Source organism: Gouania willdenowi, chromosome 4, assembly GCF_900634775.1.
Source record: "Gouania willdenowi chromosome 4, fGouWil2.1, whole genome shotgun sequence".
In the NCBI taxonomy this organism is placed as follows: domain Eukaryota; kingdom Metazoa; phylum Chordata; class Actinopteri; order Blenniiformes; family Gobiesocidae; genus Gouania; species Gouania willdenowi.
The window spans coordinates 17,222,972-17,250,268 of NC_041047.1; the positions used below are offsets into that span (position 1 = coordinate 17,222,972).

Consider the following 27,297-nt stretch of genomic DNA (forward strand, 5'->3'; position numbering starts at 1 on the left):
AATATTTTCTGTTGCAAATCTGGGTGTTACACTGAGCCAAGCAACGGTGCTTATGCTAAAAATAGCTAATTATTTATGATAATAATGACAACAATATCCTTCTTAAGGCGTAGGGTAGTGTTTGATACATGTATAATGCATAGTAATGGCTTCAATAATACAAAAAAAATATATGTTTTACATGGTAAATATTGCTTTCAGTTCATTTAAGATAAGAGCAATGAATTTTCAGTGTTATCATAGGACAAACTAACATCAACTACTGCACAAAACAAGACAAACACACTTGTTTTGTTTTGTTTTTATTTAATTTAAATTTTATTGACAAATTGCAATATAGTTTACAAATCAGTAAAACAACATAAAGGGAACAAAGAACAAAGTCAGGGTAAACATTACTAGTAAAGAATAAAGCAAATACATCCATCTCAGTATGTCACTTGGAGGTACAGGAAAAAATTCTTCATACAAAAGCAGAGTTCTTTCACCTTTTCATATAATTAGGATATTAAGAGATAGTAACTTTAGTCTAGATCCTGTGCTATTGTAATTTTGTGGTTTTTTTCTGTCATTTTCTGCATTTCTGTTGTCAATTTATGCGTGGTTAGGCATCACTTTCTGTATTTTGGGTGTCGTTTTCTGTATTTCACTGTCATTTTTGTGTAATTTTGTTGACAGTTTGTGTCTTTGGAGCTATATTCTGTAATGTGTTGTTGTTTTTTGATCTAATTTTGTGTATTTTTTTATTTTTTGTGTGTGTTTTTGAGTAATTTTGTGGATTTTTCTGTCGATTTGTGTGTTTTGGGAGTTATTTTCTTTATTACGTTGGGCTTCATATTTCTTCCAACTTCTTGAAATACAGTTTTTGGCGATTTCTTTTGAGAGCCGCATAAAATTTGACCGAGGGCCACATATGGCCCCCGGGCCGCCAGTTGCTTATACCTGAGAGTGACCGTGCGCGCTCTTCAAAACGTTACCTCACGCTGAGCATTGTGTTATATAATAGAGATCAGTGTATGTGTTGTACAAATATAATGTAATTCGTTATTGGGGGGTGACGTTTATTTAGTAATTACTTTTATTAAAATCGTAGGTTTTGCTTGTGGACAAAAAGTCAAACTGATTCACTGAATTTAAGGAAAATTTGAGCCTCATCGTTTCTTCTGACCGGTCCGTGAAGGCAGCATTGCGTCCATCTATCTACTCTCCTCCTCTCGCTTTGGTAGCTATTCCCACATGCCGTGAAGGCAGCACAGAACGACAGCAGGCAGAGGTGAAAAGTCTGGATCATGTTGTCATTCCAGCGGAGGCCTTTATGAACCACACAGGACCCTGTAAATAAGGAGCACCGAGGCGGCTAGTGGAGCACGGTCGACGATTCGCCCGCCCTCACGAGAGGTTGATGTTGTTTTTAGCTCGACGGCTAGCACAAGCTGATATTTGTTAGCCAGCTAACGGAGGACCCTGTTAGCTAACCACCACCACCGCCACCATCATCATCATCATCATCGCCCCGCAGACAGCTGTGCATCGCCCTGTCTTCCTACGATGGGAAATACAGCGACTGCCAAGAAAGGCAATGAACAAGAAAGCGGTGAGAATGTGGAGGCTGTTGTCCATCTACTCAGCCATTGGGTTGTGTTTGTAGTTTTTTTTATTTTAATTTTTTTTAACACTGCCTCTATTTGGCTCGGTTATTTATTATTATAGCTGTCAGTGTAAGGAGCACCGTTTAGCAGTGGTTGTCCAGTGTTAGCAGGGCTGTACAGTAGTAAAGGGACTGCAGAGACCAACCATCTTTGGTAGGGCATTGTGCAAGGTGGGTGTTAGCATAGCATCATGTCAATGATGCAGCCAGGTAATTTATAGAGCTGCTCTAAGTAGATATGACGTTGTGATCATCACTGGGATTCCCCATATCTCAGGTGTTATTATGTTAACATTCCCAAATCACTGGTTCCCAAGTTCTTTCACCTGTTGTAATTTAGACAGCTATTTATTTTATTTTTTCATTTTTTATTTTTATTAAATTCTACGTTTTACACTGGGATAAACTGTGACCTCCCATTGAACTAAAGAAAACTAGATCTATCTAGAATGTGGAATGAATGAAAAATACAAAAATAACACATCTAATCTATTCTGTAACATATGAAGAAAGTCGTTTAACTGGAGGCACCCAGGCAACATTTCTCATCTCCTAAAGAGTCGAAAACATGCCTGCAGCCTGATAACATCAGCAAACACTGACTTCTGCTGAAGCTTCTGTGCAAGCTGGACCAAAACAGGTCCCTGATAAGCTTCGAAACTCCCAAGTTGACTCAATGTTGTTAAACCAGCTCTTTTTTTTTTTTTTCGAAATCATATTTTGTAAACCTGTTTTCCGTTCACAGGGTCATAACCCATGTCAGTTTTTAATCAATATTTTATTTACAGTTGGATTAATCGAAATTAAAAACATTTGGTTGAAAGGTACTCTTCCAATCTAAATTATACCTGTTGGGGAAAAAAAACTTTTGCCATTTAAAGTAATTTAGTCCTGGTATTCATTTGAAATCAACCTGTGGCCACTTTGTTTTGTTTAGAACGTATCTGTTAGTTGTGACCTGCCTAATCAACTAAACCGTGATCTGTCTGGAATGTGCGGATCTTGACCTGCTTTCTGACTGGCAGCAGTCCACCATGTCTCAGCGTTACAGGCCATGGGTGGTTTCTGCGGGGAGGGGCTGAGAGGTGTGCGTACAGTAAGTCTAAGCTGCAAGTTCAAGGAGTGTGCTAACTCATTCTCACCATATAGTTTGAATGCTGATTTATTAAGAGGCACATTTGTGTCAAAGAGTCAAACCCTTTAAAGTTACTTTGAAAGTGACTGTAAAACATAACCACAAAACCAATCTACAGAACCTAATCATCTGTCCAAATGGGCTCATTTTTAGGCTTATTATGTTTTCGATTTATTTACCTTTATTCAAGTAAAATTACTTGAATGAAAAATGACTGGTGAAAGTATTGACGTTGCTCTAGGGCTGGGCGATTTTGCCTTTAAAAAAAATGAAGAAAAAGAAAAGTTTTATTTTAGATTTTTGTTTTTCATTGCACTTAAAAATGACTGCAGATATATTCTCAAAAGTACAACTTTATTGCTGTGATTGTCCTCAAGATAAAATGCATTGAACAATCCCAAAATAAAAAGTAAATTATTTCAAGCTTTAACCCAAGTTTACGCAAAAGAGCAACAGCAACTTCACAGTGGCTTCAATTTTCTGATTAAGAAATCAGATAACTACATATTTTATAACATATAACATTACAGTTACAAAAATAATAAACTCTTCCTTTAGCATCTCAGCATAGTGTGAATAAAAAATTAAACATGCCTATGGCACACATATAGCCTACTCAAAGGGTAAACACATGTAAACAAAGAGGGGGCTGGCTCACATCACGTCACGGTAACCAACAAGGACGGAATGCGAAAAAGTCTGAAAAAACCGAAAAAAAAAATGTCAAACTTGAATTTGCAAAATAAAAATCGTTTTTATCTACAAATTTGATAATCGGTTAAATCGATTTTTGGCTGCGCCCTATGTTGTTCCCTTACTTGAGTAAAAGTAAAGAAGTACATGCTACTAAATGTACTTAAGTAAAAAAGTAAAACAAATGTCCTTTCATTATTAAGACAGGGTTTTTAAACCAGCAAATTCCATATATTTTATTTTCTCTACAACTTGTAGAAAACTGATACATGGAAACAAGTTATATCTGTAACCTTTGAACACCTGGAGAATTTAGCACTCATAATAAATACATTTTGTATAAAATGTGTCAAGAAAAAACATGCACATGCTCAATTAAAAAGTCAACATTTTTAATAACCTTAAAATGTTAATGATAAAACTCAGGGACCTACCTAACAGAAAAAAGGTCAAACTACCTACATTTTGGGGTGGTGTGTAGCTCAGTGGGTTGAGCGCCTGCCCCATGTACAGAGGCTGTAGTTTCTCACCTGCAGCCGGTTCAGGTTCGATTCCCGGCCTGGGACCCCTTGCTGCGTGTCATTCCCTGCTCTCTCTGATCCCTTTCCTGTCAAGCAACTGTCATATAAAGGCCACTAGAGCCCAAAAAATCCTTAAAAAAAAAAAAAAACTACCTACATTTTTCATTTAGCCTCAAGAGAATCATGTTATCTAGGTTTCTGGAATGGAGACGTGCCATTTTTTGGTCTGAAAATGAGTTGTGCCGCTGAAAAGCCTTTCACAAGCAGCTTCGTGGTTGTTGGTTTGCATCTTTTTTACGTCGTGACGTCATCTTCGATGATCTTAAATGTAACTCGCTCATTTTTTTTGAATGTAAGGAGTAGAGTAGTGGTAATCACCAAAAAATAAATACTCAAGTAAAGTACAGAAACCAGAAAAACTACCTAAGTACAGTAACAAAGTATTTGTTCTTCATTACTTGTTTTCTCTGCCTTTCAAAGGACAGCTCCGTTATTATTTTTTAATGAGAAATGAACAAAAGTATTTTAAAAGACACCAGCATGAGAAAAGTTGTAGGAACATTTGGCTGCGTTGGCTGGGCCTTCTTAACAGGAAGCTTCACTTGTTGTGGTTAGTCGAGCATTGCTGAGTGTACGGCTGCACACAGGAAGTTAGTACGACTGATGCTCAGTCAGAGAACGGTTACGGTTACTTTGCCTGTGACTGTTCGCACACAAGCTGAGGAATTCTGCATAAAATGGCCCAAGGAAAAGATCAATCGTTCGCCAGTCGGTTGTTCCACAGATGTCGTAAGAGTAGCCAGGATCACAGGGCCCAGGAGAACGAAGGGCCTCCAATCTCTGAGTTCACCATCATGTGGGATCTTTTAAGTAAGTGCAGTGTAAAGTGTTGAAAAGCTGTGTCGCCATCTTTAGCAGTGAACAGTTTTGTTTTCTGCTTGTTTGTAGGAAAAAAAAAAAAAGTTACCAGTATTTGTTGCACAAGAATGTTTGAATTTCTTCTCTGCTATCTTTTTCACAAAATCTTCACTTTTATGCCTTGTCTTTTTAGTTTTTTCAGAAATACTAGTAACTAAATAGTCACTTTAGGGGCCTGAGTCACTTTTATCATCCCAATATCTGTTTCATGTCATTTTTGTGTTTCAATTTCAAACGATGAGTTTTGGTTTGTCTTCTCTGTGTTGTCTTTTCTTCGTTGTGGAAATGCGATGGAAAGTGAAACGCAGAACTGCAAATTGACCGCCAACATCTAAAAAGATACAACCCCTCTGAACTTAAGAAACATGTTTTTTTTTTTTTTTTTTAGTTGCAAAACAAAAAACTCAAACAAAAAAAACTTGGCATAATTACTTAGCTGAGTTGTTTTTTTTTCTTTTGCAAATTCGAGACACAGAAGGAAAAAGAAAAAAGTGTTTGTATATCAAGCTCTGTGAGATGAGTGTTTGACATTGTCTTCTTTTGTACCATTCTGTTGTCTGAATCTAAAATGTCTTGTTTTTCAGCACTTCATAAGTGTTTCTTCTTCTCTTTGTCTTTCCATTTACTTCCATCCATGTGGGTGAATGTTCCTGAAACCCTTGATGAACTGTAGAGACTTTTGGTATGCTCATTTTTTTCCATGAAGTGTCTCAGGTCACAGAGCAAACCTTAATTAATTATGCATCCATAACAACACATACATTAAACCGTAGAGTTTTTTTTATCGATATCAAACTTTTTTTGTGTGCTTAGAGACTGGTAATCAATCATATATATCTGCCTTTATTTATGTTTTTATTGAATAGAAATACAAAGGGTACATCCTGTCATACATGTGGTACATTCCTTCAAGTGGCTCTTTGACTTTAGACACATCATGTCTGCTGTGAATTTCACAATGCACTGTCTGTCTATCTACTGCCTGCTCTTTGATCTCACTTTTGTTGTGTATCCTCTCCCTCTCTCCCTCTCTCTCTCCCCTATCATATACCCCGCCCCCATCCCGCCATTAACCCCCCACTCTGAAAAGAGATGCAGAATAGCTTCTATTAAAATTGGCTCTTCCTTTAAAAATCCACAGAGCTCTTTGCATCACTTTATGAAGTTAGATTTTTTCTTTAGGTGTGTGGTTTTTGGATTTTGAAATCAATCTGTTGTTTGTTTTATCCAAGTTAAGCCCCGCCTCCCTCGTATTTAACTCTTGCCTGACCCTAAACCGCATTTGCTCCCCTGAATGCCTTAAACTGCACTATTTGGTTTGCTGACTATTGATTTGGCCTCGCTAATGTCATTCTCATGTTTTTTTTTTTTTTTTTAAAAACACCTTTCTCTTTGTGCAGTGAAAGAGTTCCTAGAAAAAGCCAAAGAAGATTTTTTAAGGAAATGGGCGTGCCCACCACAGGTAGGTTGTGTAGGTTATGTTTTAATCACCATGAATTCTGTGATTTGTCTCAAAGTTGGGAGTTGAATTGTTTAATTTAATAATTGATGATAATTCTTTCTTCTCATTTCCAAATGGCTCTAATTTTGTAGCCTTGTGCTTAAGTTGTATAATCATACTTTTCAACATGTAAGTATTTAACTGTCCCCTGCTAAAAACGCACATTATTATCTTCTCTTAAAAGTACAGAAAACTTGAAAAACTTATTTGAATTCAGGCCATTTGCACTGTAAATTTCTCTTTTGTTTGGAGTTTTGGCAGGCAGTGTTACCCATTACTCCCATTAAGCATTTGATATTTCATCATTTAAAAAGATGTGTATTTAGTAGTGTGACTAAAAACAAGTTACTAGGCTGAGGCCGTCTGAATTCTCTCGTCTCACTTGTGTCTCCTTAGAGCACAACATGTTTGGATGACTTCGACAGGTTCAAAACTCTGGGCACCGGCTCTTTTGGGAGAGTAATGCTTGTTAAACATAAAGGGACAAACCATTTTTATGCCATGAAGATCTTGGATAAACAAAAGGTAAGTAAATGATTTGATTTAAAAGAGAAATTTTGCTACTTCACAGAAAAAAATCAAGCCATTTCAAAAAACATTTCAAACTAAGGAATGACAAACCATAAGCAGTTATTATATATTCTGACTATGAATGTATTAATTCCATTTAAATGAATCAATGTAATTTTTTGTCTTCAAACTGCATAGTTATTGAATACATTGTTATTATTGAAGGTATTTTTTTTTAATGTTGGAGACTTATTAAACGCAGCTACAACTTAACTATGAAAGATCCAATTTAGTGATGTCCATCATTTATTATGAATAAGGTACATCACAAAAAATTGTATGATGCAGAATCATATGCTTTGTTTAAAAAAGGGTTGTAAAATGACAGGAAAATTGTACTGACCTTTTAGGAAAATACTTAACCCTAAGGCAGTGTTTTTTAACCTTGGTGGGGTCGCCTGGAATTTAAATGGGGTCTACTTGTAATTTAACAATTTACTCACTGAATAAAAATATATTTTACATTTTGTTTTAATTGTGATTTTTTTTTTTTTTAATTAAAACACAACACAATTTTTAAGCTGTATTCTATACTTTCACTTTCACAAATATAAATCTAGTTTGCATAAAATGCAGTTTAAAGAAAAGAAGAAAGAGAAAAAAATAAATTATTAAAATACAGTATGAAAATATCTGAGCTGGCACATCTTGTTGCATTATGCACTTGTCCTGGCTACTTTGTATTTGTAACACAGTATAACAAACATGATTAATAACTAATTCTAAAAAAAAAAGAAAGGATTTGGGGTCGCTAGAAAATTGATATAAAAATGGGGTCACGATCCAAAAAAGGTTGGCAATCCCTGTCCTACGGCTATGCATAATGCTTTTTGGGAATCACTGTTCTGGACTGTGCTCTCATTCAATGTGTGTTTTTTTATCCTCATGTTCTGTAGGTGGTGAAGTTGAAGCAAATAGAACATACGTTAAATGAAAAGAGAATTCTACAGGCTGTTTCCTTCCCTTTCCTTGTCAGATTGGTGTACGCCTTTAAGGTATTTATCTCTCTCGTTTCTTTATTTTTTCACTCTACATGGTACATGCCTCTGTATAAAAAGTAACTGTAATCTTACTTAAATCCTAACTTTTTTTTTGTCTTTTCTTAAACCAGGACAACTCAAACCTCTACATGGTGATGGAGTATGTGCCCGGTGGGGAAATGTTCTCACACCTCAGACGCACAGGAAGATTCAGGTACTGTACAAAGCTGGATTTTACTCTGTTGATTGTGTAAATAATGTTGCTTGTGGACGACATGCCATAACTTTTAGCAAGATAATTTTGACAGATACATTGTGAACTTTGTGAACCAGAAAGATCCCAAAGCCTTTGACACATTTTATTCTCTCATTACTTCAAGATACAAAAGAAAAAAAATGACTTAAAACATGTAAAAAGGCAGTTAATTATCCTGAAGATTTGCTCTAACTTTTTTTTGTTTCTGTCTTGCAGTGAAAACCATGCGCGGTTTTATGCAGCTCAGATAGTACTCACCTTCGAGTACCTTCACTCCTTAGACCTTATCTACAGAGATCTGAAGCCTGAAAATCTCCTCATAGATCAGCATGGATACATTCAGGTACACAGAAGTACCCATAGTAATTTGAACTGTTTATTTATGACGCTTTAACACACCCTGTCCTCATCAATTTCCACAGGTCACAGACTTTGGCTTTGCCAAAAGAGTAAAGGGGAGGACCTGGACATTGTGTGGAACTCCAGAGTACCTGGCTCCAGAGATCATCCTCAGCAAGGTGAGAGCATCCACATTCATAGCTAAACAAGCTTAAAGAGAATCAAAGAGCATGTAGTTGTACAGTCAACCAATGTGAGTCCAGCTTCACTTTCACCTGGTAAAAACACAAGACGGTAAGAACAAAGCTGCATTCACTTATGTGTACCAGTGAGAGTGCACATTAGATCAAAGTGGCAGTGAACATCTATTATTGTCTATTTATCTGTGGTGCGGTACTGCATATACATTTGTGTCTTGTTAATTTGCTTTTTTTACAGTAATGTGGATACATTGTGGAACTATTAAAGCTTTCAAAATCTGATTTGCTTCTAACCCCCAATTTCCACTGGATGTGGGTCCGCTGCGTTACGTCTCCGCCACGCCACCAGAGCTGATAGGTTCCCACTTTAGTCTGTGTGTTAATTTCCACCGGGTCCAGTGCGCTGCGTATCTGCTCCGACAGTCCGGAGCCTTCCGTCAAAATAAAACACTTAAGAGCATATTTCATCATATTATATCTTCTCTGTTGGCTGTAGCTAAAAACTTGGCTAGGACAACAACAACAAAAGGTAAACTTTACATTTTAATACCTTAAAACATGTAACAAACAAAAAAGCTGTGAAACTAAAGAATGTAATATATACCTATATGTCTGAAAAGTGTTCTTGTGTTTCCCTGTCACCCCTTTATTGTTATTTATTTATCGTTATTAATATATGTTTCCTCTCTTTTCTCTATCTTTTTATTTTTTTTTCTAATTATATATGTCATTCATTCTATTTCCCTGGCTCTATTAGCCACATACATGCCTGATCTGTACTTGTTTGTAAATATTGCTGCACTTTATTAATGTATATGTCATTGTAATTCACTATTTAAAAAAAAAAGTTTATAACAGTTTCTTTAACTGCGTTCTCGCACAATTATGTAAATATGTGAATTGTGACGTCAACCGGACTGCACCGTGGCGCATTCAAAACGCAACCGATGGGGATTGCGTAACCAGATCTGAGTTGTGTTGCTGCGGAGACGTATCCAGTGGAAACCCCCTGTCAGAAGTCATTTATTCAGACTTTTTTTTTTCAGGAAATTTCCTTTGAAATTGACTGTAATCTCCTGAAATGTTCCAACTGCCAACTGTCAGTCTTCCTCAGAGGCATCTACAGTTGGCAGTCGAAACATGTCAGGAGATTAAAGTAAATTTGCTGAAAAAAATTTTTTCTCAATAAATTAATCCCTAACATATTTCAAAAAACAAGACAAAATGAACTTAGTGGTATTATTATGATTTTTTTCTTTTTCTTTCAGGGCTATAACAAAGCTGTGGACTGGTGGGCACTTGGAGTTCTCATCTATGAGATGGCTGCAGGCTACCCTCCCTTTTTTGCTGATCAGCCGATCCAGATCTATGAGAAGATTGTCTCTGGGAAGGTATTCAAAGGCTTGTTACCCGGAGTCTTAAGATTGTTTTTTTTTTTTCATTCTTAGACTCAAGAAGACCCTTGGAGTGTTTCCCTGAAATAACTAACATAGTTTACCAAAAACATTGGAAGAAGAGGCAGCGAGGATTGGTTTGATTCCATACATGAGTTTAGTTATTCTTTTTTTTTCTTCCTCTAAACCTTTCAGGTACGATTCCCTTCTCATTTTAGCTCCGACCTGAAGGACCTGCTAAGGAACCTGCTTCAGGTGGACCTGACGAAGAGATTTGGCAACCTGAAGAACGGCGTGAATGACATCAAAAATCACAAATGGTTTTCTTCAACAGACTGGATCGCAATTTATGAAAGAAAGGTACTTCAGTCTTTTTATTCATATTCTTGGGAAATATTTTGCGTACTTAGGGCCTGCTAAGTTTGGGGATCACAGTCCTGCAAATGTAATGTTCCACTGCTCCATTACACTCGGTTACAGTCTGTGGCTCAGCGCCTGGCCTCCTGCAGAGTAGGTGGATGACTATTATTTAGTTGTGTTGAAGCAGGGAAACATCAAAAACCTACAGGACTGTAGCCCTATTAGAGCCCAATTTGTAACAATAACCTGAAATGTAACAAGAACCGAATTGTTTTATATATATATATATATATATATATATATATATATATATATGTTAAAAAAAGAGTAATAAAACTCGAAATAATTTTTAATTTGTTACATTTCGACACCCAATCGTTACTGAGTAAATTATTAGATTTTTGTTTTAAAATTATCAACGGACATTGTGTTACTACAAAAAATGAAATGACCAGACAACAACCAAATGCATCACAACATAGCCGACCAATCAGGATAAACGTAATGCACCTCGCCAAAACAGCATTGAATGCTGGTTATCTCAGCCTGACAATTTTGTTCATTTAAGTAAATTAGTGTTATTTTAGTTTTAAAAAAAAATTTCACATTTTGAAAAACCTTTTATTTTTTACAGATGCATTTAAGTTTATACATGAGATGTTTACTGTTTGTAAGGAAACTGTGGCAAAATGATGCTGCAGTCTGTTAATTTACTGTTTGAAAACAACACGTGTGCTTCTGCTTGTTTTGCAGGTTGAAGCTCCTTTCTTGCCAAAGTGCAGAGGACCAGGTGACACGAGCAACTTTGACGACTACGAGGAAGAGGACATTCGCGTGTCGCAAACGGAGAAGTGTGCTAAGGAGTTTGCTGATTTCTAGTGAAGGAGCATGAGTCCCATCAGGGCTCTCATGTTTTGGGATAATTTGCACTCTGCCTGAGGGTTTAAGGTGGAACTGAGGCCATTGCGAGCTCAAAACAAAATGCCTATTTTCTTCTTTCCACACAGCTGAATGAGGTCCTTATTGCCATGATCCTGCGTGCAGTTCACTCTCTAATCTATACACAGGCACATTATGCAGACACCCCCCCCCCTCGTGCTGCACCACAAAACAAGTCGACTACTTTTATTGTTTGTCTGTTTCCCATGTTTAAGTATGCACTCCGTCCTGATTGTTTTGATTAAGCAACATGTCAGCTGAAGTGACTCCCGTTTCTAATCAGCACATTGAGCGTTTGTTAGCTGAGGAAGATAAAGGGATTTTTGTGCTCACGTGAAATTTTGATGTTCAGTTTGCCTGTTATTATTATGTTCAATGTTGTGGTCTTTTATTATTTAGTTTAGCTTTCATTAATAACGAGCAGCCTCACAAATATCACTATTCATCATTCTGGTGTTCTCTGAAACCAGGACTTAGGAAATTTTAGAATATATTTATTTTTAATACATGGCCAATATTAGTCAGTAAAAGGAGTCGATATTCAGTGAAAGAAAAAGAAGCACTGGTGACTTTGTGAAGCCTCTTGTTTTTATTATTTGGGTGTTTGGACGTTTAAAGTAATGTGTTAGATAGATTGCATCATTTGTCTGAAAGCTGTTAGTTTTTACATATCTGGTCAAAAAAGGGTTTTCTTTTTACCTCAGTTTCTGCGTGGTATAATAGTAATAATAATAATAATAATAATAATAGAGTGGTGTTCAGGTCCAGAGCTGGATACAAATGGAAACCGATCATACTGAACAGTTTGTGCAAAGATCTAAACATTAGAGCATCAAAATGGCATTTATTTTGTTTGTTTGCTGGATGGTCAGTATGTCTGTTTGTAAATGTGTTTACCGTATTTTGTTCAGGTTATATCTTATTGACCAATCAGTGTCAATGATTAGGAGATATGTTGTTTTTTTTTTTAAGTTTTTGTTGTTTTTTTTTTTTACCGTTGTGTTTGAGCAGCACACTTGTGCAATGACATTATTTTGATTTACATTTTTCTTTAGCGTGTTTATGCTTTACAAAGTGTCATGAGAAGCTTTTCAGCTTTTTTTGGTTTGATACTTTAAAGTTTGTTGAAAATTAGTCATCGACATAACATAGTGAATATTCTGTGAGACCTAGTTCCATGTTTTCAAAACCAAACAATTTAATTATAGAACTGACAGTAAACTAATTTATTTTATTTTTTTTTTTTTACTTTTTGGGTCACTAAACTTTTTGAAAGTACGTATTCAACGTCTCTGTACAATCTTCCAACAAACTGGGCAATTGTGCCCAAAGATCAATGAACAAAACTTGAAAGGTTAAGAATTTTTTTTTTTTTCTAATGTGTGTTCCAGTTTCTTCATGTTTTAAAACGCTCTCTTAATCATCCCCCCCCCCCCCCCCCCCATTAGACAAATGCAGGTTTAGGGGCATCTCAAACATCTATATTCATATTCTCACATATTGCCTGTCCTTACTGCTGAAATGAAATAATCGGTTTTTAAACAAAACATTTGATGTGCAGAAATTTCTCTACCAACCGATCGCTCCTACTGATGTTTATTCTAGCTTCAGAATTTACATTTACTTCCACAGTGAGAAAATTCCAGATTTCTAAACTCCCGTTTTTTGTTGTTTTTTTTTTTGATTGATGGCTGTTCCTCATTTGGAGGTCATTATTTCTGCAGTTTGGACAATCAAAGTTGTGTAGAAAAAGTTCAACTTTATATTTGCTGTGGGTCTTTTTTTTTTAAATATCTGGTGCACCAATCCATGTAGAATTGAAAATCAATCACTTCCAACAAATCCTGAAAAAGTGTCTGGGATTAAATGCCATTTTTAGCTACTGTGAATATCAGTAATGCCTGAGTTTGTGTTTTAGTTTTTTTTCTTTATTCAAACAAGCACTTATTTTAAAGTGTTTTGATTTCGAAGGCACAAGTTTCCATAAAACCTACGTTGTATTTATTTATTGTTCAGAGATGTTCAAGAAATTACAATTGAAATGTTTAAACTTGCAAAACTCTGATGTATGACAAATCTTTAGATGTGAAGGAATATCATGCTATTTATGTACCACTTTTTTTTTAAATTTAAATTACAAGTGTAAGAACTAAACACATTCAGCACATTTAATGCACACAGACACCTAGATTGCCTATCAAAAAATGTAGCCTTTGTTATTTCGACCTGCTTCGTGGAAAACAACTTTAACAAATTCCAACTGGGTTTTAAAGGGGACAGAGTGTCTTTGTGGAGTCAAATAATAATATTTATTTTTTTTTGTTTTGTTTGTTAATTTTCCGGACGGATTGTCCAAGCGGCACCAGGGGAAATGGCCTGTCTGCCTGTGTGTAAATCTTCCATGAAAAAGTGCAGGAAATCCCCACCCCATCTATCTCCATCCTGTGTGTAGCAAATGTTTGTCCGATATGATGTTAATGACAGCACTTCTCCTGAGCCACCTCACACTCCTGACTGAAGGATCAGTTTGAGTTCATTGTAGCTATAGTCCCAAACACACACCTTGTACGGGATCAATAATCTGAAATGTGTCTGTATTTAGTTTGTGGACGTTTTTTGCACATCATAGACAGCTGATGCGATTTTGTTTTCCCCACCCATATTTACTTGTGTTGCAAGGGGAAAATACTTTGCTGTAGCAGATTTTATGTAACAAAAGATATGTCACTATAATAAATTCTTTTTATTACAAACTATTTCACTTTGTTTATCATGTTGATATGAAACGGGTGTGAAACTCATTTTTGCTCAGGGGCCAAATACAGTGCAGTTTGAACTCAAGTAGGCCACAGTTTAGTTAGAAATAAAATGCAATTTTAACATTAATGTGCCCTATTTTTCACTTCCATATATAACTGATGTATACAGTTTGAAAGGCAAAGACAATATGCAATAAGTGACGGACACTTCAAAAATCCTTGATTTAGACGAGTTTTGTGGGAAAATGCTTGGAATTCAGAAAACTGTAGTTATTTACACAATTTTTAATAAAACAATTCTGCAGTTGTGTGATATAGACACAAAAGCCCCTGTAAATATTGCCATTTTATTAAATTTGTGTACATGGAGGGGAAAAGATAACTTCAGTATTTGGTAATTTATGCAATGATTCATGTTTTTTTGGTAATTTTCACTTTTTCCTGTGGGCCGAATTGGATGATCTAAAGGGCCGGATTTGGGCCCTGGGCCTCGAGTTTGAGATTTATGATGTAAAACATCCGTCAAGATATTGTGATAATAGTCGGAAGGGAAAACTACAGATCAAGTCAGCTATCTACATAAAGAAGTACTTCCAGTTCAACATTTAAACGTAAATAAATAAATACAATTATCACATACTAATTTAGTTAGTTTGAGCATTTATTTGACTTTGATCATCTGGGGATTTTCACATTAAAAGAAGTATTGGAAATTATTTTCCACATTAAGGATAATTAAACCAAACAGTGGGCATTTAAATTATTTATTCTGAGAATTAACAATGATAAAGTATTGATGCATAAACATGGCTTTGTTTTCTAGCTTCATTTTGAGTGAATGTTTTTTTTAATTTTTTTTTAACGATGGCAGCAAAGAACGTAGGTATTTAATTGTAGGTCTTTATATTTTTGGCACTCAAGGTTTGTGTATCTCCAGCGGCAGCTATCGAAACGGTTAAACACTACATTTCCCATGATTCCCAAGTGTCTTGTAGGAGAAGAAAACGAGAGCGAGGAACAGCGGCTAGTTGGCTTTACTTGATTTTATCTTGATTTTATCAAAAAAAATAAAGAAGCCAAAAACTGGAGATAATATATTTTAGATTGGAAAACACTTTGTCGTTTAAAGCGGGCAAACTGTTTGAAGGAGTAACTGCTGTCAAGGGGTAATCTTTCAAAATAAGGTACGAGTAATTTTTTTTTATTAGCACACCGAGCTAACTATTCCAGTTAGCTTAACGTTAGCGATTATATTAAATATGAAAGAAAACCCCTGTTTGTGTGTTGACTGCTCTGCCATTTTAAAACACAGTTTAAGCCTCTTTGCTGTGTGTGTTTCGCTTAATTTGTCAGGGTATAAGTTGTACTTCGTGTTGGAATACATATTATTTATATTTCCATCATCTGGAGTTTTGGGTCGTCATTTTGACTAAATAATAAACCAGTTATGGTCATCTGTCCCACTCGCAGCATCAGAAACGTGTTTTTTTAGACATTCACTTTGGTTGATCACGATGTTTAAAACGATGTGTGTTGTTCCGTAGGGAGTGAAAGCCAGGCTGTGACAAACAATAATGCTGTTTGAGCCTCCAGCACACTGAGCTCACCACAGGAAGACATCTGATGAAAATACTCTGCAACATCACAGATAGTAAGTCTAAATATGTCCCATTTTATGTGGTAAATTCAAGGAAGAAGCACATACTTGATTTAAGATATCATTTCCTCACAGCCTGCTTTGTTTGCTTTACTCCCTGAATTGTTTTTGACAGTTGATCTGTGCAAACATGTGTTGTACCAACTAACACAGCACTCTGAAATGTACATTATCCTGTGTGAATTTAAATTGAACAATTGTTTTTATTTATTTATTTACTTGTTTATTTATGTCAAACAAGGATAAAAACAGTCAATGCATGTAAACATGGCCGGCCCTAGTCTTTTTGGTGCCCCAGGTGAAATTACTCCATACTTTTCTTACATCAAAACTGTGTAATATGAAAAATATTCATTTTTTTTTTTTTTTTTTTTTTTTTTTCAAGTAATAACTACTTATATGGAACATCAAAACAGTATAGTACAAATTCTGTGACTCAAAAAACCATTAAAAAAAAAATTACAATCTGTTTTAAAATGTAGAATAATACACTGTAATACAATAGATAACACCTACGGGTATAGTGCAAATGTCTCAAGCGAACAATAACAAAAAAATGGTCCAAAATCAATGCAAAATAGTGCACTCAAAAGTTAAAATAAAAATATAAAAGTTTCAGTACAAGGACATTTCTACTTTTCTGTTTGGTTTTACTAGTCAGTAACACAAATCTTAAAACCAAAGAACACAATGTGCAAACAACACAATAGAATTATATAGAACAGGACAAGAATAAAGTAAAATAAATATGAGCAGAAGATTAGCAGGTATAGTTACAGATTTTTATTATTAATATTCAATTAAGAGAAAACATGTACAGTGATTTTAAAGGGTGTGTTTCACGTTTATTATATCTTTTTAAATTAATATAAAAAAAATAAAAAAATTTGGGGATGCATTTTGGCGTCCCTCCAGCAGATGGCGTCCTAGGCATCCGCCTGTGTTGCCTGTCGGGAAGGCCACAGTAGTGTTGAATAATGAACGTGGTTTCCGACGGTAAACAGTGGGCATGCACACCTGGCGAACTGCGCATGCGCGTCCATCATATTGAAAAAAGGTAATAATCTTTCCTTTAATTTTTACGGTTAGGGTTTATCATAGTAGGAAAAATTAAGGGAGCAAAATATTGTACGTATGCGTGTAAATTTTTGCTATGTTATTAGTGCGCATGCGCCTGTAGGACGCTTTCACGCATAGGATTCATTTTCACTACACCATCCCTGCATGTAGAAGAAAAAAGACCACAGTGCACGCAAAATTAAGTATAGCTTATTTTCAGCTAATTTTACATTTTCATATAGATTTCTACATCTATACATAAGCAAATGCTGTACATAATCCTTAAATGTTTATATTAAAAAAGAAAAAAATAGGGCTGTCTCTTTAAGTCTGTTTAAAACAAATTATTTTATAAAGCCACTTTGTTATACTGTATATCAATCTTTTGATCCGCCACAATAATGCAAATAGTTTAAATGAAAAAACCTCAAGTTGAGGGCTTTTCTTAGCAAATTCTAGGTAAGATTAAAATTGAGATTAATTGGATTAATTAATTACAGAGCATAATTCATTAATCACTCATTTTTTTTTTTTTTTTTTTTTTTTTTTTACCCAACAGAAAATGCATAAAATGGGCTTCTCAGCAACAGACATCTGCTCTCAGTGCACCCAGAATACAGCGGATTCCTATTTACATGCCTTATGGCTTTGCTCCCCAGTTCAACACTTTTGGATTCTAATCACTGAAAAACTGTCCTCCATTTTGGACTACAGAATTCCTTTATCTCCAAATCTTTGTTTGATTGGAGACCTGACAATGCTTCAACCTCCAGCAAACCAATCACAATCAATCCTTGCGGCACTAGCCATAGCAAAAAAAACAATATTACTAAATTGGAAAGACAAAAAATCCTTAAACATAAACCAATGGCAAAATCTCCTCACAGAATTTATTTCCATGGAAAAGATGTCTGCTCTCAGAAAACAAAAAAAAATAACGTGCTTTGAGGAGCGTTGGACTCCTTTTTTAATTGCATTAAATCTAAATTTTTAAAAGCCTGATGATCTAGCCTGCAAGCGACTGCCAGCACCACTCTTTACTAACGCACTAGCCCAACTGTAGGCCGGGGCCGCCTTGGGCCTCTGGGGTGGTCTTGGTCAGGATGGCTGGGGTGGGTTGCCGGGGTGCCTTGTTGCCTCAGCGCGGGTGTGCATTCCTTCTGGGTGTTCACGGGGTCCCGGGGCTGTTTGATTTGGCGCCGTTGCCCCTTGCATGCGCATCTGGTTGGTCTCTGGGGCTGGGGCCCTGCGTGCTCCCCTGCCGCTCCTTCCCCTTGCTCCCTGTCCCCCTGTCTCGTCCTCCCCCCCTCCTCCTCCTTTGCTCTTGCGCCCGCCATCCTGTGGGGTTGGGTTTGGTGGGCTCCCGTTGGCCTGGGGCGCTGGTGGGGGGGCTGTGGCTCCCGCCTGGGGGACGGGCCGTGCCGGGTGGGTTGGCTGGGGGGTGGTCTCGTTGGGGGGCCTGGGGTGGTGGGGTCCTTGGCTCCGGTCCGGGGGGATCCGGGGTGGGGGTAGCTTTGGGGGTGGCTGCTGCCCGGGGTCGGCGATTGCCTCCTGGGTTGCTGGGTGGCGGGGTGTGGCTGTGGGTTGCTCCGTCGGCCCTTGCGGGTCCTTGGCTTGGCTCCCTGAGGCGCACCCTTGCTAGGGATGTCGCTTGCGCGACGAGCTAGGCGGGGCCCCCTCGGGGGCTTTTTGTACGACCGCAATGGCCGGGGTGTGGACGTTATGGCTAGGGGGTGGGGTGAGGGGTGCTATGGGGCCTCCCCGGGGGTCGTATTGGGCGGGTGTGCGGGGGCGCGGCGCGTGGTTCCTGGCCCGGTGGATCCGCGTTGGGATTGGCTGGTCTGCTGGCTGGGTGCACCGGGCGCCGTGGGCGCGATTCCGGGGCGGGGGTGCCCCGGGGGCGGATCCTTGGGCTATGTGTCCGGGGAGGTGCTCTCCGGCCATCTGCCCGGGGACCGGCCGCGGCTCGTGGCAGCGCTGCGCAGCCTTGGGCGGGGCGGGGCTGGTGGCCTTGGGCCCGCTGTTGTTTGGGGTGTGCTGGCGTCGGGGGGGTGTCTCGTGCCGGTGCGTGGGTCGTCGGGGATTGCCTCCGTGGGGGGGGGGGGGCTCTATTGGCGCCGTTGGTGTGGGGGGGCGGTTCCGGGCTGGGGGTGCTTCGGTACTCTGGCTTGCCGGTCCGTGGCTGGCGGGATGGCCCTGCTTGGCGGTGGATGGCGTCCTCTCTCGTCGGGGGGGCCGGGGCCGCCTCCCGGTGGAGAGTGTTGTATCGTGGCGCCGGGTGGGCCTGTGCTGGCCCTGGTGCGGGCATGGGCCTCCCCCCTGCTCGGCCGCTCCCCTTGGTGGCGGGGTGGCGTTGCTCCGGGCCGGCGGGCGGCGGGGGTCGCCCCCTGGGGTGCCGGGGGATGTTGTTGGTGCCTGGCTGTGCCCGGGGGTGGGGGGTGTCGCCGTGCTCCGCGGGGCCGGCGCGGTCTGGGGGGTGCCGTGGGGGGGGGTCTCCGGCTGTGCTGTTCCGGGGCCCGCAGTGCCACTTGCCCGTCTGCGCCATCTACCCTCTCGCGTGGCCCGCCACGCGGACGGGCCCGGCTCACACTGGACAGGCCTCCTACATGTTCACTTCACCCCACTCCCAGCTGGTCTGGCTCACTCACAAAATGCACCACACACCAATACCCAACCCTTGGGGGGCTGGATGGTGGGGCTGGGGGTGGAGGGGGCCGCCACCTGTGTTACTATGTAGTGGCGTGGGGGCGGCCCTCCCACCTCTAGTTGCCCTACTAATCCCTCCAATTTTAATCGCATCTCAACATGTCACCCCCCGGAGGGTGTATCATCTTTTACACCCTCCGGCCTATTACACCACATACACATAAATCCACAGAGGCTGGAGGGGGAGCACCGCTCCCCTCCATCCCCCTTCTTTTAATTACACCCCATACATTCACCAAACACACACATTCACACAGGGGATCGGGAAGTGCCTCTCCATTGGGGAATGGAGAGGCACCATAAGAGGGTGGTGGGTTGGTACACATATTTGGGCCTCTCCGGTGGGGGCCTGGCCCCTCTGTTGGTGGCTGGGCCACTGCATAGAGCAAAAGCACATCAAGATGGTGCGGTCGGGCGTGGCGGTGGGTCTCGGGGGGGCTTTGCCGGGGTCTCTTCTTGCGGGGTCTTTCCGGGCTGTGTCGGCCGGGTGGGGCGCGGGGGTGCCTCTCCCCCTTGGGTGTGGCTTGGTGCTTGCTTTGTCTCCTGGTGGCCTTGGGGGCGGGCCCCGCGGTGTGCGGGCCCGGGGCGGCCTGCCTCGCCGGTTTGGGGGGTGGGTGTGCTGGGGGGGTGCTGGTGTCCTCGCCGGGGTTGGGGCGGGGTTGCTTGGCGCCTCGGGGTGATGCTGTTTACTGGGGGGCGGCGCTAGCTGTTCCGGTGGTGGAGGTTGCTGTCGGCCGCCTGGTGGGTCTATCCTGCCGTTTGCGGACTGGTGGGTGGGTCCGGGGCATCTTTGGCTGGGGGCTGCTGTCCCGCACTTGATGTGTGCCGTTGGGGTGCCTCCGTCCCCGCGGTGGGGATCGCCGGTTGCTCGCGGGCCGGCGGGGGGCGCTGCTCCGTGGCTGGCGCTGTCCGGGGGGCGGCGGGCCCTGGGCTGCTGGCCGTGGGCTGTCCGGGGCTGTGCGGTCCTGCTGGGCCGTGGCCGGGTCCCGGGCGGGGGTGGGGGATGCGTCCCGGGGGGCTTGGCCCGGGGGCTTGCCCTTGGGGGGTCCTGGTCCCGGGGGGTGCTCCTGGGGCCCGGGGTGCTTGGCCTGCTGGCCGGGCCGGTCCTGGCGGGGGTCTTTCGGGGCGGGTGGCGCGTGCCGCGCCCTTGCGTACCTACTGGTGCGGCCCCTGCTTGGGCAGTGCCCCGTGAGGTAGGGTGTCGGGGGCCGGAATAGGGGGCCACATCCCGGCGGGGCGGTCTGGCTTGGCCCTTGGAGGGGGCCCTGGCTTTAAAAAAAAAAAAAAAGAACTGAAGCTCGTGGCGCGGGCGGCATCAGTGAAGGGTGATCTGGGGCGCCGTGGGGGGCTAGGTTGGGGTGCCTGGGGGCCGGCGGGGAGACTCCCAGCGGCCCCCTGGTGCCTTATGCGGCTTGGGGTGTGGTCGTCCTCCCTGGGCGGGCTGCTCCTGGTGCTGCATCCGTTCCGGGTCCTTCTGGCCTGGGGTCGGGCCCCTGCTGGCTCTGGGCTCGCCGGCAGGTGCCCACTGGCTGCCTGTTCGGCGCGGTTCTGGTCGTCTGCTGGGTGTGGGCTTCGGCTCCTCCGCTGGGGCCTCGGGCAGGGAGTTCTCTGGGCCCTCCCCTCGGGGGGTTAGGCGCGGGGGTGGGGTGGGGGGGTGGGGGGGTCGATGGGGTGGGGGGTCTGGGGGTTGGGGGTGGGATCGGTGGCGTGGTGCGCTGGGTCCTTGGCTCCTTGGGGCTTTCTCGGGTGTGTATGGGGGGGCGATGGCTGCCTCTCGGCTTGGGATCTTGGGGGCGTTCGGGGGACTGCTTGGCCGTGGGGTGGTCGCCGGGGGCCCTTAGGCTGCCTGCTCTTGCTGCTGGCCTGACTGCTTCTTCGGGCCCGGGGGCGGCTCTTGGGTTTTGCAGTGGCGGTACTTGGAAATACATTTGTCATGGATGCACTGGCCTTGGGCTGTGGGATAACACTCATACTGGGCTCAACCTTAGACACGTTGTTCCCAAATACCTGTTTTATGGAATTTCCACTCACCTCTTCCTCTGTTCACAGCCACCACCATTATTCCTAAACCACACACTGGTCACCAAACTGGCTTGACAACACAACAATAAACACAATATACACAACCACAATTTCACATCGCATCACTTAAAACTATTCCTCACCCATTCCATATCCTATCTTGTATCCCTCTTCCCTGCTAACTTCCCCACCCCCCTCCAACCCCTCACCTTGGTGTAACACTGCCCTCTCTTTTTTACATCCTCCCTTTAATAAAGTATTTCTTACCCTTCCCTAGGGAGGGCTGGTGACGGTCACAATTATGCAATGAAATAAATAAATTTATTTAATTGCAATAATAAAATATGCATTGCTGTCAAAAGATTGCACTTCTTGTAGTGTTAACCTTCGAAAGCATGTGCAGACAAGGAAAAAAAAAAAAAAAAAAAAACTCATTTTTTTTTAAATCTCTTGACAGTACTAAAACAATCTCTTAACTTTAATATAAGATTTGCTTTTAAAACAAACATTACAAACCAAATCAAATAATTTCCAAGTTAAGTATGAATTTAGCTGTCCACTACATCTGTTGTACCAGCGTCTAAATTGTTGGAATTTAATGCACATTTTTGTGTCTCTATCTGTATATTATTTCACATATTGGATAGAGATCCAAATACCTTTGAAATCTTATTTTAACTTTGAAATCAAACAACGCCGCTGGATTATAAAATACCTGATTTTAAGTTCACGTAGTGAAAGAAATGGATAATCAATTAATCGGATTTAATCGGACGATTTTGAATTGATTTATACATTTTCTATAGAATAGATCATTACACTTTTCCAATTGTAATGCAACCCAGGCAAGTTCTCCTCACTTCAATTGCACTTTAAAGCATTGTAGGTGCTGTTAGGTGTAAGTCAAAAGAGAAGTCATATGATCTTGTAATAATCAATAATGATTCATAATCGAAAATCATTTTTTAATAGATTCCAGACTTCAATAATCGGAATCAAATCCTATGTTCTGCTGAACGATGCATGAAGTGAAGCAGATGTGAACACATGTTGAAGCATGAGCACAAAGCTCAAGAAAGCAAAAAAAAAATGTCTTAAAGTCAAAAATATTTTCTTTACTGTTTTTTATTCTTATTAGTTCATGAAAACTGAAACTAACTACATTCTCGAAGCAGGCCAATATTAACTAGTATGAAAATAATAATTTTTAAAAAATCTGGAAAATCACAAACTATCTATTTTATTGAAATACACAACGTATTTTAACATTTTCACACATTTTAATGTATCGTTTAATGAGTTTATTTTTATTAACAGCAATAATGTTATGTTACTGTCTGTTTTTTCCTGCTGGTTGTTCTGTCATAAAAGTTCGTAGATATGTCTGCAGTTGATGAAGGATCATCTTGTGTTCAGAGAACCTTTGCTTGTAGTTCCCACACTGACCACTCAAACCATAAATGGAGTCGTGAGCCATCTAGAGGCTGATAGAAAAGTTCAACATGAGAAACCATTGCATTTAGGGGAAAATATGAAATTAAATGAACGAAGACTAATGTCATTTCAAGAATATCAATATTTAAAAAAATGTACAGTCACTATGAATAAATATATCTATTAAACTGTTAATATTTTTGACCTACATAAGTCTATACGATAAATAAAATAGACTAAGTTGATTCATGAAAGGACTAGAATTAAAGATATAAAGGAAACTGAATGTGGTCTTTTCATTTTGTTTTTCTTTTTCTTGATTGATTCAGAAACATAAAATCCTGAACTGGGTCCAAGTTTAAAGTCCATATTTTTACACCACAGTGTTTGAAGTAATATTGTCTATGTTTGGTTCAAACAGGTAAAGGTAGTAAACATGCTGTATTTGTTACTGCCATCATTCCAAACGTACTACCAGGCTAATAAGTTCCATAACTTATTTCTTATTTTTTATTTATGGTCAGCATAATCCATTTTATCGGATTCAGGCTGACCTACGTCAACTATTTTTCGACAAGGTTAATTAAACGCGGGTGTAATGATTTTTAAATTATCTTAAAATGTATGTTTGTTTGGAGCAGCCCTGAAATGTGGGTGTTCCCATTCAAATCTGGATTTACGCGCATTCTCCGGTGTGCGCAAGTCCTTTTCCAACCCTGGAATAAGTGCAGCGCCCCGATAATGTGAAACATTATATTGCACCAGAAATATGGACTTAGTTACATTTAAAGCCACATGGACTCGTGCGTCACGCAGCAGCAGCTGTGATCACTCAGCTGCTGCTGCGCGATTAATTAAAACTCTGACAGACACAGACTTCTGTCCATGTTGGTCACAGTGATTCAACTATTTTCATACTATGTTCAACGTAAAGTCACAGTTTGATCCACTACAGAGTGAAGCAAGCTGTCATATGCGGATGAGGAGGGACCAGAAACTGTTCCCACACATATTTTAATTTAAACATATTTATATTTAAAACTGTGTATTATGGAAGCCAATAGTTCTGTTTCACTGCAAACATCCCTCTGTATTAAAGCAGGACGCTCTGCAGCCGCATTATTTCCTCATATCTCTAGTGCATATAACTCGGTCACGCTTCACAGCGATGATGATGATGATCAAGGAGAGATATTTCAACTGTGACTCAGCCACACTGCAATAATCTGATCAATGATTTGATCAATTCAACCTTTTGCATTGTTTATCAATGAAGGAGTTTCAAGTTAAAAGTTAACTTTATAATTTTTATGGATTTCAATGATATTTACAAGCGTTAGGAAAACTTATGTTCCGTGATTTCTAGATAGCCCAAAAAAAAATCACTGCCTCCTTTCTTTTAGCCCGCCTTCATTCACATTCTACCTTATGTACGGTGGGCGTGTTAGCAGCCTGGATCGGAGAATACACTGCAGGCGTGCAAAAAAGCGCTTAAGTCCAGGCGGGAGAATAGACCTCTTAGTGACCTTTTCTCTTTTTTTGTTTTTCTTTTTAAAGAGAAACAAAAACCATAATCTTACTTAGTTCCTTTAAAAAGAGTCACTGAACTTCTACTTCTCCTTTCACCGCCAAAGTTAAACGCTATTTAATATGTGCACTTTCTTTTTATTATGAACATGTTTAGTTATGTTGGGTAAGAGTGTGCATTATGTTGGGCATATAAGCTTTTTACTTCTGCCTGTTTGTCTTATATATATTTTTAAATTGTGATTTATGTTTGATTTTATTTTGTTAGACTGAAACAAACAAATAAACCAAATTATTCATGTTGTCCTTGAGTTGGGGTCCGCTTTTGACGAGTGTTAATGTAACTGCAAATTTAGCTTTTGGTTTAGCCGTCTGACAAAAATCTACCATAATTTAAATTATTTTTGTGATCACAATGCCGTTTAAAATTTTAGATTTGTTTCTGTCAACTCAATTCAAAATCATCCAACAAAGTCATTGACATTGCTATTACCTCTGCCATTTCACTTGTATTTGTATATCTTATTATCTCCTACTAGCCACTGTTAGGACGAAGTTAGTTCCTATGATTATCAGCGTTTGAAAACATTTTCATGTAGGTTTTTATTGTTTGATAAAAATGTTATTATGCATCTTATCATAAATATAGTGGCTCTACTTTAGTTTTGTATATTGTGGGTCTAGTTTTAGTCAGTGGAAAAGTTTTGTCCCTGAAAACTAAGACAAATACATGTGAGCATTGAAATAAGTTAGAGTTAATTTCCATAAAGACCAAACTCTTGTTTGTTTTGTTATTTGATTCCTTTTTTTGTAAAAATGTGGCCAATATGTATCCTGGAGGGATGCAGTCCTGTGTGATTTGGAGCCTGATAACAAGTTACTTTTCATAATCTAGTTCTGGATTACTTTGCTTCTGCCTTAATCGATAATATTGATCAGCCATTGGAATCATTTACCTTTTTTATTTCCATGTTTGAACATTGAAGGGTAGTTAAAATATAGTCTATTAGATAAGAATGTTGATTTATTTCTACTTTTTTATTGTATTTGCATAATTTAGCAAAATTATTAGTGTAATAGGTATAGTCATAAAAATGTAGTAATTCATTATTGTGTTTTAGTTTTGCTGTGGAGAGAACTACACTTTACTGTAATAATTCTGTGCTTACAGCTGCCATGGAAGAAAAGGCAAATGGCTCTGTCGACACCAAAAGGTGAGCTCCTTCTTCCAGTCCAACATATTAGAGCTGGGCAATATATCGAGATTCAAGATATGCTGAGTTTTCTATTTTGGCGACATAGAAAATTGCAATTAGCATAACAACTTATTTTGTATTAAAATACTAATGTTAGCAGTCGCTGCTTTTGCTACTTCTCAGAACAGCATGAATAGCACAGATAGATGGATTTCTGATTGCATCCCAACCCATACCTATACCTAAACGAGCCACACTACAGAACTCACTCACAGGTGCTGTCCCTTATAGGGGAGCAAGTGGCACATATTGTGCAGCAGTTTGTTAATAAATGTGCCTGTGTGGCATTTTGAATCAGCAAATTTAACCCTGAATCGTTTTTCTGACTTTATTTGAATTAAAAATATCGAGATTTATATCCATTTTGAGAATTTTTTTTTTTTGATAATCACGATTATTCTGATCAACATTATAATCACAATTATTTATCATATTAGGGGAAAATCTGTGTTTTTATTGCACTACTTTTAAACAAACGATATGTGCACAATTTACAGTGCCAAATTAAACTTTAAAATTGATTTATAATAATAAGAAAATAAAAAGATTAACCCATGAATTTAAAATGTACAGAAAGGCTAACTGAATAAATACACTATTACAGCGTGCATAGATCGTATTTTAAATATTGCCGACGGTCAGATTAATTTAATCATGGCAACCAAAATCATGATCACGACTGAAATTTGAATATTTGTGCAGCCTTACCCAGCTCTACAACATATTTTATAATTGTAATTTCATTTCACTAAAATCAGGATGAATCCATTCATTTTCAGCCCAGTGGAGAATGGGCAGCTGCCAGATCCTTCCAACTGGGGCGTTGCCGATGTTGTTAATTACTTTAAAGAAACAGGATTCGAGGAGCAAGCTACAGCTTTCCAGGATCAGGTGGGAGTGTCGTTTTATTTTCATCTTAGTTTTTTCCCCTGATGCCAAAAAGCATTCTTCAGTCAGTTTTTTTTCTTTTCTTTTTTTCACTTTTTAGGAAATTGATGGCAAGTCCCTCCTCCTGATGACACGCAACGACGTACTAACAGGGCTGTCGATAAAGCTCGGACCCGCCCTGAAGATATACGAGTATCACGTGAAGCCGCTGCAAACTCAGCACCTTAAGAGCAACGCCTCCTCGTAGCAGCGCAGGCTGGCCTAGCAGCTACTTACACGACAATCATCATGTCAGGTGACACCAGCGTTTGCCACCTTTTCTTCAAGAACTCCTCTGCCCACAGTGGCACCTTACCAGGATTTGTGTGCTGTGTGTTTTTATAAGCGTGGACCCCCTCCCCCCTAAAAAAAAAAAAAAAAAAAAAAGGGCTGCACTTGACATCCACTCAGCTGTTTACCCTTTCAGCCATTCTTGTTTCTGCTGCTTGAGATGTGTATTTTTGTGTTTGATTTATTTAATGGTGGGGGAGAACAG

General features: G+C 40.0%; 2 protein-coding genes across 5 annotated transcripts; both read left to right on the forward strand.

The window, feature by feature from the left end:
- Positions 1-1,197: 1,197 nt before the first annotated feature.
- Positions 1,198-14,207, forward strand: prkacba (protein kinase, cAMP-dependent, catalytic, beta a). 4 transcript variants are annotated; one of them, XM_028444510.1, is made up of 11 exons: positions 1,198-1,594; positions 5,589-5,597; positions 6,316-6,377; positions 6,813-6,941; positions 7,883-7,981; positions 8,098-8,180; positions 8,439-8,565; positions 8,645-8,740; positions 10,030-10,152; positions 10,351-10,515; positions 11,269-14,207. In XM_028444510.1, the coding sequence occupies exons 1-11, from the start codon at positions 1,549-1,551 to the stop codon at positions 11,392-11,394; spliced, it is 1,065 nt and encodes a 354-aa protein (XP_028300311.1). In that variant the 5' UTR covers positions 1,198-1,548; the 3' UTR covers positions 11,395-14,207. The 4 variants fall into 4 exon arrangements, with proteins under 4 accessions (XP_028300311.1, XP_028300312.1, XP_028300309.1 ...); XM_028444508.1 differs by lacking the exon at positions 1,198-1,594 and adding an exon at positions 4,568-4,867; XM_028444511.1 differs by lacking the exon at positions 5,589-5,597.
- A 993-nt stretch (positions 14,208-15,200) lies between these two features.
- On the forward strand, positions 15,201-27,188 carry samd13 (sterile alpha motif domain containing 13). Its single transcript, XM_028445216.1, has 5 exons — positions 15,201-15,397; positions 15,758-15,864; positions 25,790-25,832; positions 26,654-26,765; positions 26,863-27,188. The coding sequence occupies exons 2-5, from the start codon at positions 15,837-15,839 to the stop codon at positions 27,007-27,009; spliced, it is 330 nt and encodes a 109-aa protein (XP_028301017.1). The 5' UTR covers positions 15,201-15,397; positions 15,758-15,836; the 3' UTR covers positions 27,010-27,188.
- Positions 27,189-27,297: the final 109 nt, after the last annotated feature.